The 14,542-nt window shown below is 44.2% G+C and overlaps 5 protein-coding genes across 5 annotated transcripts; 1 reads left to right on the top strand and 4 right to left on the bottom strand.

Moving 5' to 3' along the window:
* Positions 1–494: 494 nt before the first annotated feature.
* Positions 495–3,266, bottom strand: KAP104 (Kap104p; the record flags this gene model as incomplete). The annotated part of the gene is made up of 1 exon (XM_022610441.1): positions 495–3,266. The coding sequence occupies one exon, from the start codon at positions 3,264–3,266 to the stop codon at positions 495–497; it is 2,772 nt and encodes a 923-aa protein (XP_022466737.1).
* A 250-nt stretch (positions 3,267–3,516) lies between these two features.
* Positions 3,517–5,742, bottom strand: BUD14 (protein phosphatase regulator BUD14; the record flags this gene model as incomplete). The annotated part of the gene is made up of 1 exon (XM_022610439.1): positions 3,517–5,742. One exon carries the CDS (start codon positions 5,740–5,742, stop codon positions 3,517–3,519), a length of 2,226 nt encoding a protein of 741 aa, XP_022466736.1.
* Positions 5,743–5,974: 232 nt separating this feature from the next.
* KIN3 (serine/threonine protein kinase KIN3) lies at positions 5,975–7,201 on the bottom strand (the record flags this gene model as incomplete). The annotated part of the gene is made up of 1 exon (XM_022610438.1): positions 5,975–7,201. One exon carries the CDS (start codon positions 7,199–7,201, stop codon positions 5,975–5,977), a length of 1,227 nt encoding a protein of 408 aa, XP_022466735.1.
* Positions 7,202–7,345: 144 nt separating this feature from the next.
* On the bottom strand, positions 7,346–10,288 carry CDC15 (serine/threonine protein kinase CDC15; the record flags this gene model as incomplete). The annotated part of the gene is made up of 1 exon (XM_022610437.1): positions 7,346–10,288. The coding sequence occupies one exon, from the start codon at positions 10,286–10,288 to the stop codon at positions 7,346–7,348; it is 2,943 nt and encodes a 980-aa protein (XP_022466734.1).
* A 241-nt stretch (positions 10,289–10,529) lies between these two features.
* On the top strand, positions 10,530–14,216 carry KNAG0K01230 (uncharacterized protein; the record flags this gene model as incomplete). Its single annotated transcript, XM_022610436.1, has 1 exon — positions 10,530–14,216. One exon carries the CDS (start codon positions 10,530–10,532, stop codon positions 14,214–14,216), a length of 3,687 nt encoding a protein of 1,228 aa, XP_022466733.1.
* Between the last annotated feature and the right edge of the window lie 326 nt (positions 14,217–14,542).

The following is a 14,542-nucleotide window of genomic DNA, read 5'->3' as shown; positions in this document are numbered from 1 at the left end:
GGCCGCCACGGCGACCACCGCGACCACCACGGTCACCAAACCCACCACGAGAGCCACCACGGCCACCGCCACGGCCACCGAACCCACCACGAGAGCCACCACGGCCACCGCCGCGGCCACCGAACCCACCACGGGATCCACCACGGCCACCACCGAATCCACCACGGCCGCCGCCAAACCCACCACGGGAACCACCTCTACTACCTGGTCTGAAGGACATTTATTCTATTGTATTTTTTTCTTTCGTGTTGCTACTAGATAGCTATCAACAAACTGATATTCGGTAAACACAAGTTAAGTGAGTGTAGTGTACAGTATCTATCAAGTCAATCAACCATCACAACAAGGCCAGTACTTAGAAGTATCCAAACGGTTTGAAGGTCATCGAGAAAAATTTTTAATTTTTCAGATCTCGAAGGAAAAGCTTTAAAAAAAAAAAGCTTCAGTCACTTTCTACGAAAAAGTAGGCTCTAGTGGGTAGTAGTATCCGCTGATCAGCTGCTGAACCTCTGCAGGAAGGCGATACACTCGGGGGTCAACTGGTGGGACACGGCTTGTATCTGCTGGGAGTGGTTCATTAGGAAAGGCAGGATATCCTGGGCAAACACTTCTGCCTCGACGTTAAAGGAAAGTCCCTCAATGATGCTCACCAGAGTGCCCTTGGTCATTATCTGTGGCGGGCTCAGGTTGACGATTCTGATAAATCCCATGTACCCGCTGCTTTTCTCCTCAGCAGACTCTACCGTAGACATGTAACTGGTCCACTTCGCCCATACAGTGTCATGTGCGAAGGCACCAGAGGCAAACACTTCAGGGTGCGTGATGCCGATCCGTCCAATCGTGATGGCTATGTTTTCTAGAATGCCCACGTCAACAAACTGTAATGTGGTAGTAAAGACGTCCAAAAGAACGCGCGTCAAATCGATCAGGTACTCGCTCAAATCGATCCGCTCGCTGATAAGCCCAAGACACCACACAGCGTTTATCACGGAGGGGGCGCCATCTGGATCGTCGTTGTGCATTATCTCGTTACCGATGAACTTCAAAAAATGGGGGAGCGTTCCGGACATCAATTGAGGGCTGCAATAGGTGACTATGTCCCCCAACAGTGCAAACACACTTTGTCTCACCTCAGGTACCGGGTCGTTTAAACACTCTAACAGAACCCTCAGCAACGAGTTGTCGTTGTTGGGGAACAGTAATGGCTGACAGTGCGCGCCCAGTCCTTGCGCCAAACCGTCTATCAAATCAATAGATGTGATCGTGAAATCTTTTTCCGGCACCACGATGCTCGGGTCTTGTTGCGACTTGGCCTCTAATTCAACACAATTGCACAGTATCCTGTGCGCTCTATCGTAGACATTGGGGGCCATAGGCATGAACCTCTCACCCAAAGAGGAAACAACACACGATAGACATTCAAGCAGCGGCCACAACTCCTTGTCATTGTCCTGTAATGTAGACCACTTGTTTATCAAATGAGGTAAAATCATTTGCATCGCAACGTCGTCCAGCTCCACCTTCTCGGCAAACCTCCCAACGGCGTCATAAAGGATAATCAGGTTTCTTTTCTTGTAGAACTGGAAACATTTGTCAAAACTGGCCAGCAACTCACTGTACAGCAGTGTCTCAATTAGCTCTGAATCGCAGTTCTCTACAAAGACAGCCACACTACTGATCGCCGCCTCCTGTACATCCTTCCTCTTATCCAACAAAGTCGTTACGATAGGTTCCAAAACTGGGATCAGGAACTCAGTATGGTCTTGTAATATCCATGGTGCAAATCTACTCAAAGTCCAACAGGTTATCTTCCTCACGGGAGCCCATGCATCCTTCAACTGCTCTACGAGGAAAGGAATCATCACCGGCAACTGCTCATTAAAATATTTCATGATACCCTCCGCCATAGCCCCTAGGGCCAAAATGGTCGCTTCCCTGACGTACCACATATCAGAGGTCAGATGTTCTCTTAAAAATGGGAATGCTATTTCAATGACGTCCCTTGGCAGAATTGTTGTCATCACGTCTAAAGTAGCCGCAGAGCATTTTCTTAGAGTCCAGCGAGAGTCGACATCCCCATCGTCATCATCGTCATCACCCTCTTCATCTGAGGAATCTCCTCCTGTGCCCTTGGGCCCCTCAGAAACGGTCTTTTTCTTGACAATATGAGGTGCCACTGGCTTGATATCTTCGTCCTTATCATCCTGGAAGGCGTCATCCTCGTTATGGGATTCATACTCTAAAATAGAATCCTCATCAAAAACCATCTTTGCCAATAGAACAGGGACAATCTGACTGACATAAGGTTGAAGGATATGCTTCGGAATGTGCGAGCTTGTGACAAAACCGTTCAAAAACTCGCAAGCTTCAATGGCAACCTTCTCCTCCTGGACAGTGTTGATCAAGTGCAACATAAATTGAACAATACCATCCAGGTTATTTACTAGCTTATCCGGTCTGACCTCCAATATCGTCGTGAAAGAAACACAAAGTTGGGCCCTCACCTGATCGTCCTCATCGACTTGCGCCAAGTGGAAGATATTCGTCAAGATTTCGTCTAGTTTTATGATAGTGTATTGGAGCTGAAGTGCTATAGCAAAATTCAAACATTTGATACTCTCAGACCTGACGATAGTGCTCAGTTGATCTGTCTGAGCCATAAACTTCAAAAACGCATCGGTTAAAAACTGAATAGGTTTTATTGGCCCTTCGGAGGATTGCCACTCCAATTGGAAAAATTGACCATTATCTTCCATTATCTTGGATAAAGCCTTGATGGCACCCTCATTACCTTGACTAGATAGTTCCACCAACTGGTATAGCATCGCCACGCCTGTCACATCCGACCTGTCCTGGCGGTAAAGAGTAGAAAACAGAGTCGTTATGACGATACCAGTGAGATTACCGAGTAGCTTGTTACCCCCGTTGTTCTGTAACCCGCGGATAATATTATTTTTGACGTACTCCATGCCATGTGCCGTATAACCACTATTTCTCTGCAGCATAGTATTCTTCAATAGAAGACCGGCCGTAGCTCTCAGGGAGACCAATTCCTCAGCAGAACACTGCAAACACAACGCCTGATTTGTAGATGCCTCGATCAAAATGTAACAGAGGTAGTTGATAAACTCTGGCTGTCCCTCAAATGTTTTCAATGCATCCATCGCAATCGTACGCGCCTCCTGCGAGGGAGACATGCTCTCCCTCAAAAGAGAGGACAGCTGTAACACCGATGTTTCTTCCGGAGCCCAATGAGTTTCTGACATCCTAGTGCTATGATCCTTGCGACCGTTTTCAACTGCCTGTCTCAATTTCCCAACGTCTGACCTTGGGTTCTTTGCCTGGTTTACATATTCAATATTTTTTTTATCGCTTTGATACAGGAGACGCAAACAGCACCTGGCAACCGGAAGTTGAAGAAGGAGTACCGTCTGAATCAGATAGTTGTCTATGTATGGAATGTATATATCGAGGGATAAGTGAAGTGAATGCCTAAAGAAGCTACAAATAATGTGCTTATGCAACGAGCTGGTCGATTTTGGCCATTAGACTGTCAATCTTGGTCAAGATCGGTCCGTATAGCTCGTCAATGAAAGGATGACGGTCCTTTGATACCACAGGAGTGATGTCGTTCAATGTGTCTGGGTCACAAGTCGTACGGCTTTCTTCGTGCCCAGATGTTGCCAAATTCCCATCGAATTCCAAGGTGGCCGTCTTTGATGCAGAGTTGTTACTGGTGATGCTTGTTGTAGATGCTTGTAAATGATGTACACCTGACTCCATCTTGAAACCTTCGTCTGATGTGGACGAGTATTTGGAGTTGACGGACATGTTGTCGCCGTTGTTGCTATGGAACGTCTGGTCCGACTTCGGCGAGCCTGGTGTTTGATCCACTTGTTCCACGTTCTGTGATTGCGATGTTCCACGACGTGTGTCTTCATCATCCGCTTCAATTGTTACATTAGAAGTATCACCACTGTGAACTAGTTTTGAAATATCCTGGACTGCCTTTGTAGATGGGATGAATGTCTTAGCAGCTTCATCATCACTGCCACTTTCTGGATCTATGTGGTCTTTTTCATCAGCTGGTGTGCTGCCAGTGAAAGTACACTCTTGAAGGACCGGGGAGTCGTTAAACTCGGAGGAGGATGGAGAGTACTCGCCAATTGTGGGAACGGAGTTGTTTGAGGGAAAATCCGAAACACCTAGCCCGCGTTGCTTAGAGTTTGTAAATGGAGAAATTGGTGCCTCGAATACCTTTTGAATGTCATCAGTGCTTGTGTTGGTATCGTTTACATTGGTTTCCTTCGGTTGTTCTTGTTCAGACCCTATCATTATCACAGGAGCAAATGTATCCGAATCTGGGGTTTTTGAAGACTCAGCGGCTTCGATGGCATCATGTATGTTTTTGATTGATTTAGACTCCCTTATCTTGGCTACATTCAAAGGCTGCGAGTAGCCTGTCGCAAATGACACATCACTCACCTCATCGAGATCCTTTTCTTCATCACCAAAATGAATCGGCTCTTTCGTGAACTCATCATAATGATTCGGAGCGCCTCCCTGTTGTGCCTGCTCATCCTGTCCGTTATCATCATCCGAATTAATGGTGTTTGAATCATCATCTTCAATAAACCTATTGGCGTAACTCACTATGTCGTTAAAACTGACAGACTTATTTTTGCTTTGGTAAGGTCCTGCTGGTAATGGCCTCTCACGAATTAGTTTCAATATTTCTTCCTGTTGCTCCCTCTCTAACTTGTTTATATCATCGAGTGACTGTGAAGAATGGGTTGCCTCTGAGACAATATTTTCATTTTTCCAGCAATTCAACCTGGCCAGTCTCTCTGGGAAAGTTTCTAATATTTCTGCAGGCGCAAACCCGATGTTATTATCTCTGCACCGCTTCACTAACCACCAATATGAATCCTCGTCATTCAGTAGAACGCATGATTCATCCTGTTCCAATTGGCAGTGCGATGTATCAGGGCCACTGAATTCGTAAAGAGCGTACAGTTTCTCTGGATCTAGTTCTTGTGGAGGAGGGAGCGGTTTATATTCATCCTCCTCCTCCTCCTCCTCACTGTCCTCTTCACCACTGTGATGGAGATGCGCCTCCAAAGGATACTTATCGCCATAAATAGTATCATTATGCAAATGGTCCTCTTCCTCTTCATCTGAAAGTTCCAGTTCAGGGAACTGTGAGCTCCCCGAGTTTCCTTCTTCCCTTAGTATCGTTACACTACCATCATCGCCTATCGAAGGCTCGTCTAGCTCTAGCAATCTTTTCTCTATATCTTCCTCGAAATCTGAATCTGAATAATCCATTTCTACACCTGACCGCTCATCATCGTTACCGTCCTTCTCATGGCCAACAGTAGTTCCATCAGGATCGGGCATTACTTCAGATCTCTGAATGCTAGTATTGTGTAGCCCACTTAAGTAATCATGTACCGAGGCATTCTGCGTTTCGGACGCAAGTTCATCTTCTTCATCGTCATCCGATGCCGGAGCAGAGTAATGACTCGACGTGTAACTAGTGATGCGCTCCTTCGCATCGGCAAAATCTAACGGTTCCGTGGCCGCTACATGCTGAGGTGAATCATGACGCATGATAACTACGCTACCCGACACGCTCTCATCAGCATTCACAGTCGGTACGGCCAACGTATCTCTTACCTCTGAAAAATCCTCCACTAACGCAGGGTCATGTAAAATTGCAGCATTTGACAGTGCCGCCATGGAATGCTGTTTTCGGGGAACATCCTCCTGGGCACCCATAATCCTGCACGCAATGCTTGTCGCAACAGTTGAAGATGTCTCCTCTCAAGTTGCACAAGTGACTACAACCCACTGTATAAGTACCATGTTTCATCTGGTCTTGAAATTGTACGATATTTATTTTAACAGTACCTGTCTCTCGTATGTAGTGACTGCGATGTCAGGACGGCTGCGCAGAGTGGGCGACCCGCGATCAGCGGTACTTGGTCTGCCAGTGGTATGCAGGCTTCTGCGGAAGCGTATCACGGTAGTAGTATCTATTCTTGTAAAGTTCTTCAGGGACTTTCCCGATCTTTTTGCCGTTCTGAGCAACTTCCCGGGCTCTCTCTTCGACGGCGACAACAAACTGCTCTCGCAGTTGACCGATGGCTCTTTCGTAGTCGGCCGCCTGTTTTTCAAGGATTTTCTCTATGTTGACCAGTTCTCTCTCGTAGTCCAGCAGGTTGTTCTCAAATCTTTCAAGCTGGAGGGCCTTTCTAGATGTTCTGATTTGAACATCTTGTAGCAATTCGAACGTGGATGCCCGATTCCTCATATCCACTTGGATCATACTCTTTATAATGGACATTAACCCATCAGAGTAATAGTCTGGTATGTTCTCAAATTTACCTGACTTAATCTTGTTCTGTAAATCAATGTACGTTTTTGCTTGGAAGGGGGGACGCAAGGAGCACATCTCGTATATCACACACCCAAGAGACCAAATGTCACTCAGTGGTGAGTACGGCTGATCAAGTAGTACCTCTGGTGACATGTAGTAAGGTGTGCCAACGTATGTCGTAGCAAACTGAACACTGTTCCCTAAGGATTTTGCAAGACCAAAATCACCCAACTTAACCACACCAGCACTATCGTTCTTCTTGCCATCCCAACTGTTCCCACCCCCACTGGAGTCGTTACTTTCCCCGTTGAGGAACACGTTTCCAGGTTTCATATCCCTATGAATTACTATGTTTGTATCCTTCTTGATGGTAGGTTTCTTCATTCTATCGTATATGGTGTTCAGTGGCTGCAAATCTTCTCCGTAATGACACCTGTATAAAGCCAACAGAAGCTGAGTAAGAATATTCCAGATTATTTGTTCAGGTATATATTTCCGCTCACTCTTGTAGGTGGCTATTAAATTTTGTAAATCACCCTGCGAGCAATACTCCATATACAAGTAAAGAATTTGCATCTGCTCGTTGAAATCCCAAGAGTAGAACCTGACAATGTTATCGTGCTGTAAATGAGACAGAATCTTACATTCGGCAATCAATTGTTGCCTTTCCTTCTGATTCATATGCCCATACTTGATCTCTTTTCTGACCATCACAGTCCTCGTCGGAATGTGTACCACTTTTCGAACACACCCAAACGACCCGCGTCCAATTTCCTCTAACACCTCATATTCGCTGCTGCTTCCTTGCCCTTTGAACATCGTGTCCACGATTACCTTCCCAGCCCAGATCCTGGCCCCAGTTGCACAACTCTCCTGGTAAAGGACTTCCATCTAATACGCATTTCGATCTCTCCAAAAATATTTTAATCCCAAACAGGAAATCATGTCAACAAAACAACTAGACTAGACCAGTAGCCCCTCTACGTCTTTACATAGTTGCATGATGAGCACGGAACCTCTACCTACCTGCTGTACACTGCTGCCCTTGTCGCCCGCAATTGGGTCGTCGTCCCAGTTAGTCTGGAGAAAAGTGACTATCCGGACTACAGTGTCTCTTGGTGGGTTGCCCTGCGACAATATCGCTTTTACCAACTTGAGCAGTTCGATTTGAATCAAGAGACTGTTCCCGTAGAGTTCGAAGAACAGCTGTATTCTCTTGGGAAAGTCTCGTTGCATTGCGATATGCTCTGGTACTGTGCGCTCCACGGTACATAATTTCACGAACTTGCTCACAAATGAGGTGAAATTAGCATCATTCGCGTCGAACTCGTAGAAGAGACGGGATAATGTAGCTGCAGGAGTGACAAATTTCTCTTCAGATTGATAACAGTTTATAGCAATATCCATACATTCAGGGCCAAACTCTTTGTGATCGCGGAGGACTTTTGTGACAAACTCCGCAAAATTGAATGAATGGTCGTTTTGTCCCGCCTTGGTGATATCGATGATAATCAGCAAAATCGTCCGAATGATGGATTTTAAATTCCTATGGTCCTGTTGGCTATTAACTGAAGGTGAGCCATACGTTTCTAAGATATGCAATGATAATGCCTTGAACCTGTCGCTGCGATTTAGGGACACCAGTATTTCCTCATCAAGGCGAGACGCGAGGTGACATACTTTGATAAGATACTTCCAAAAGTGAATATTGCTATTACAATCAAAGATGACATCATTGTTATAATTTACAATTGAAAGCAACCACGGGCCAAAATTGTTGGGCAATTTTATCGAGGAAATCTCTTCCTCTGCAGCATCTAGCCCATTGTTCAACTCCATTGGAAAGGACCTAAATCGAGGACGTCCTGTGCTAGTCGAATTTCTTGGATACTGTTTTAGCGGCGAATTTGCTGCTGGTGTCATAGATACTGTATCGTAGGGAGAGGTCGTGTTTAAATTGCTAGAAGTTCTTAAAAGTAAATTCACTCTGGAGTTCTTGAAGAATTCGCTTCCTTTGTTCCCTTTGATGCTATTTGTAGAGTCCTTACCAAAAAATAAAGACTCTTTATGCGAGTTTTGTAGCATATATGCAATTGATTTGAATACAATGTAATGTATCTGTGGAATTTTTGTCCTGACTTGATTAGCGGTCAGCACTGGTAGAATGCTCTCTAGAACCCAGTGGCATCCACCGTTACCCAAATCAGCATCAAACGATGAGAGTTTAAGTAGGATAGATTGAACACGTCTGTTATTTTCTTGATACATTCTTTTCACCAGGAGCTCAATGTTAAGATTCTTAGAGCACCACTGGTACCAAAATTTCATCGACGTGAAATCCAAAAATTTGTAAACTAGTTCAAAGTACAGCATGGAATTTGTTTCGAGTAATTTGATATTACCCTTGTTCATCACTCCACTTTGGTATAGTGTCTTCAGAATTTCCTGTCTATTTTGCGTGTTGATTAGTTCCCAAACTAGAGATGGACTATGCATGATAAGGGACACCCCACCAAATTCAATGAAACAGTTTATAATGCGGGAATCATTCTCTCTTTGATCCAAATTGAACAATCTACACAAAAAATCGATCTGACCAGTGGTGATTGCAAAATTAAGATCTTGTAAAACGCTGAATATTGAAATGACGATGTCGTTTGTCTTACAATCCCTTATGATCATTGAGTATTTCTCGGTTGGAATCTGCAGGCTCTTGTCGTTCACAAATTTTTCCAGATAGTAGTTTCCGTCATACAATAAAGAGTCATCAATCTCCATATTCTCATTATTGTCGTAATCATCAGTTTTATGATACGCAGGACCCTTTGTATATGCCGTATCTGGTCCTGCTTGATTATTTATTCTTTTGAAGGGTGTCTTTTTCAAAGGTGATCCGCCAGCAATATTCGCGTTGATCTTTCGAGGAGAATTCGTCAGCAACCTTGATAATGGAATATCGTTTTCTCTAAAATCGTCATCCCAGTTAAACCCGTCCTCTTGAAACACTTCCTCAAATTTCGCTAGTTTGGTGGTTTCCTTCTCTCTTCGTACGTTTTCATCGAAAAGCCAACTATGCTTAAGGAGACTCTTCGCTGTGGGTCTCTTGAACATATTCTTTTGAAAGCAAAGAGCCAAAAACTGCTTCGCACCCTCCGGGAGCGATGCAGGCGGGTAGTAGCATTCGTTATCGTTCTCCATTGCGTAATAAATATTGATATCCAGAAGATTGTGAAATGGGGGCTTTCCTGTCATCAGCTCAACAATTGTGGCGCCCAGCGACCAGATATCACTTAATGTGGACGCGCCCTTATTGGTGACGATCTCTGGGGCCATCCAGTTCAATGAACCAGCCAGAGTTTTTGCCGTGTTATTTACTTTGGTCGAAACGCCGAAGTCAGCCAACTTCACGGTATTAGTTGAGTCGAGCAGCAGATTTGCAGCTTTGATATCCCTATGTATCACACCTTGCTCATGCAAATAGGCTAGCCCATCCAGTGTCTGACGCACGTATATTTTCGTTTCTGCTTCGTCCAACAGATGACCAATTCTGGAACTGAGTAAACCTTTCAAAGACCCGTGTGCAGCATACTCTAAAATGATGTAAAGATTGGACATTTTCTGGATGAAACCATGGTATTTAACAATGTTGATGTGGTGTAGATTCTTCAAGAGATCGATCTCGATCATGATCTCGTTCAACTCCTCGTCTGAGGTGTAGTTGATTTCTTTGATAGCAACAACCTGTTTCGTGCTCTTGTTGACCGCCTTGTAAACAATTCCATACGAGCCCTTCCCAATCACCTGGTTCAGTTGGTATTTTGTAGAGTTCCCCTTACCATTTGTGGTACGTTCCTGGTGAGGCCCGGTAGATCCCCCCTGCACGGCAGTAGCAGCCATCGGCTCCATTTCTCTTCAATCGAAAACTTCACGCAACTTACTGTCTGTTAAACGCCTAGCAAAATAGCTAGAATAACACGAGAACGGTAAGCAATTGAAGGAAAAAAACATTAAACCATCAACTCATTCGATCTTTGTTTTGTTTCAACTCTCTTCTATTTTTGCTTTTTTCGTATTTTCCACTTTGATTCGAAGAGGCATTAAAAGCGTTGAAGTTGACAATTTCACTAGAAATCGCAGTCCGTTGGTGATGGAAGTGCCGATACTACCCATAAACACCGCCTTAGACATGGCCAACACTACTGGTGTGCGGCAACCTGACGATGGATTGGTGTCCCCCTCTGAGAGTATGACCAGTAAGCCATTGTTGAAGCTGAAGTTGTTGAACGTTCTGCGGAAGGGGTCTTTAGATGATCTGCAGATCTTGCTTAGGGATCAATTTGTCCCTAAGCACGATCCAAATGTTATAGAAGTTGCGAATTCGGTTTTACAATACGCTGTTCAGGTGGCACCGCTACAATTAATAAAAAGCATCGTGTCAAACAAGGACATGTTCAATCAGTTAGGGTTTGATGTCCCACTCATCAACATTAACGAGAAGGATAATTTAGGAAATACACCGTTACACATGGCAGCTTTCCAATCGAGGGCCGACGTTGTATCCTATCTGATGGATCTCCCCGGAATAAATGATACTGTGACGAATGATATGAATCTTCAACCTTTTGAGATATGCAAAGATTTGAATATTGCTCAGCTGATGCAATTCAAAAGGTCAAGCTACATTGCAGAGATTGCTACTGAATTTAGAACTGCTTTCAATAATAGAGACTTCCAACATTTAGAGTCCATTTTGAGCAATCCAAGGAATTTCAACCTGTTGGATATCAATGGGATGGATCCGAAAACGGGTGACACTGTTTTACACGAGTTTGTGAAAAAAAGAGATGTTATTATGTGCAGATGGTTGTTGGAACATGGAGCGGATCCGTTCAAAAGAGATGCCAAAGGTAAACTGCCGTTAGACTTGCTGAAAAAAGTATCGACAACGGAAGAGGTTTTGAGCGGTTCGGCAAGTACCACTACGGCAACGACAAAACAGGCAATTGACATGGAACTGAAAAAAATGCTTGAGAAATCAGCCATGGAGCAGTCAGTTATTGACATCACTGGTGTGAATACTTCTGCACCAGTGGTCTCCAGTGCCAACAATACCAAGATCATGACACCTCCAACTTTTAAGGGCTATTTGAAAAAATGGACGAATTTCGCCCAAGGCTACAAGTTGAGATATTTCATTTTAAGTGATGACGGTAAACTGTCGTATTATATTGACCAATCTGACACCCAAAATGCATGCCGCGGTTCGCTGAACGTTTCAAACTGTTATTTGCATCTAGATTCATCGGAAAAGCTGAAATTCGAAATTATCAGTGGTAGCAACCGTAATAACTCCAGCGAGGAGCTTAGATGGCATTTGAAAGGGAACCACCCAATTGAAACAAACAGATGGGTCTGGGCCATCCAAGGGGCTATAAGATATGCCAAGGATAAAAATAAAGGATTAGTTCCTACGATGATCACCAACAAACCACTCAACAATAGGCCTAATGCAATAACTGCTAGGGATGTGCTGTCGCTACAAGACAAAACAGAAACGGCCAATAGTGATGATATGTTGTCCTTGAATTCGACACATCAGCTTTTGGGAGAACAATCACCACCTCCTTCGCTACCGCAACCTCCTCTACCACCCTCCGAACCATGTGTCTCATCTCCTGATTTGGCCAAGGCGTCTCAATTAGTCCCCCCAACTTTTCCTCCCCTTACTTTCAACCCTACACTTGAGGATAAAGACATGGCAGATATAGAGAGTAGCAGCGGGGATGACGACGATTACGATGATGACGGCGATATGTTCGATATCATTAACGGGACTGACGGCGACGATGTGAAAATCTCCTATGGTCCATTTTCTCACAAGGTACACATGATAAAGAGATCGATCACTATAGATTTTACCGAGCTTATCGAACTACTTTCTGACGAATCGCTGGCAAAACAGAATCTGTCATCAAATAGAGATATTTGGAATACAGTGGGAAAAACTTTGACAGATATGAATACAAATTTTATGAAATTAAACGAATTGACCCAGCAGCGTGACAGGAAGTTTATATCAATGCTAAGCAAGCAGAGGGACCTCAATAATGTTTGGATGAAGTCAATGAAAGAACTGGAGCTAGAACTTATTGAAAAGGACACGAAGTTGATGAGTTTGGATAAGGAAAGAAAACAGCTGAAGAAAATGTTAGCGAGCGCAGCTGTTACAGCTGCCTCCAACCAAGGTTCTGATACGAACAAAGCAGTTGGTGATTCTTCAACAGATAATAATATGGAAGGGAACGGTGCCACATTGGAAGAAATTGCTGCAGCAATTAACGTTAGCGATTCAGAAGAGTCGCAAGGTGACGAATTTTTTGACGCAGAGGAGTTAAGTGACGAAGAATATGGGAATCCAGACCAGAAGAATGACAATGATGGAGCTGGAACGAATGAAAAGGTTGATGATGAAGAAAATCCATTTGAGGCAACAGCCGCTTCGGAAAATTCTGCTGCGCTAATTGAAGAAATCTCTTCCGACAGTTTTGTCACCACTGCACAACTGGAAAAATTCGGGGCTTTGGAAAAGGAAGGAACCTTTCTTGGATATGAAAAGGAGCATCGTTCAAAACTTGATTTAACCTCTGATGATCGTCCCAAGATTAGTTTATGGGGTGTTTTGAAGTCGATGGTGGGCCAAGATCTAACCAAAATGACACTTCCTGTAAGTTTCAATGAACCGACATCTATGCTACAGAGAGTGACAGAAGATATTGAGTACAGCAACCTACTGTCCAAGGCAAGTACGTTCCCTGACTCTACGCTGCGACTAATGTACGTTGCAGCGTTCACTGTGTCCCCATTTGCATCCACTATCAATCGTGTGGCCAAACCATTCAATCCCCTATTAGGTGAGACGTACGAATATGTTAACAGCAAGGAGCAGTACAGATTTTTTACGGAGCAGGTATCTCATCATCCGCCGATTTCGGCTACTTGGACTGAATCACCAAAATGGGATTACTATGGTGAAACGAACGTTTATTCCAAATTCACTGGCCGTTCTTTTGTCATCAAGCATTTGGGTAGATGGTTTGTAACCATGCGCCCTGATGCTGACAGTAACGGTGCTACAGAAGAAGTATACACTTACAAAAAACCCCAGAATACTGTTATTGGCATTCTTGTGGGTAAACCCGAAGTAGACAACTCTGGCGAAGTGCGAATTGACAATAGAACGACTGGTGATTACTGTATCATGAACTACAAAGCCCGAGGGTGGACCTCCGTCGGCGCATACGAGGTGAGAGGTGAAGTGTTCAATAAGGATGGGAAAAAGTGCTGGATCTTTGGCGGTCATTGGGACGATGCGCTTTACGGTAAAAAAGTATTGAATGGAAATGATTCAGCTCTACAACTAGACTCACATGTAGGTACCGATGACCCAAAGTATGATGGCACAAAGTTCTGTATCTGGAAAATCCATAAACGGCTAACGGGTGTACCCTTCAATTTAACGCCATTTGCCATTACATTAAACGATCCGAACCCAAAGCTTGTGCAGTGGGTTGCCCCCACTGATTCCAGGTTACGACCAGATCAAAGGGCTATGGAGGACGGCCGGTACGATGAGGCTGCCGTGGAAAAGAATAGGCTCGAGGAAAAACAGAGAGCCGTCAGGAAGGAAAGAGAGGCGCAGAAGGTAAAATACCAACCGAAGTACTTCACACTGGAAAGAGACCCGGATTCCGGTGACAAGATATGGAAGTTTACTGGTGAGTACTGGAATCTACGGAAAAAACACGACTGGTCCAAGAGTAACGACATTTTTTGAGGGCAAAATATGACTTTTTTTACCCGATGCCGAAACGTGATGCCAAATCATCTATTTAATGTACAGCCATGTACAACCTTATTTATATTGTTGTAAACTAGCACAGAGCGTGGAAGGATATGCCCATCGGCGCTTGTGGTTACTCACCGCATAAATTGCAGCGTTCGCAAAACGACAGAGACCGGACAATGTCTCGAGTTTCCATTTTCGCAACGGATATCACACGTCGGTTAACAACATTCCTGCAATAACTTTCAGAGGAAACCATAAGAATTTCAAGAGGTTTTAGCCATAAAAAAAAACTTAATGTATATATATATAAGGCC

The sequence above is a fragment of the Huiozyma naganishii genome, chromosome 11, assembly GCF_000348985.1.
Source record: "Huiozyma naganishii CBS 8797 chromosome 11, complete genome".
Lineage (NCBI taxonomy): Eukaryota > Fungi > Ascomycota > Saccharomycetes > Saccharomycetales > Saccharomycetaceae > Huiozyma > Huiozyma naganishii.
This window is presented reverse-complemented; position numbering and strand designations above follow the sequence as displayed.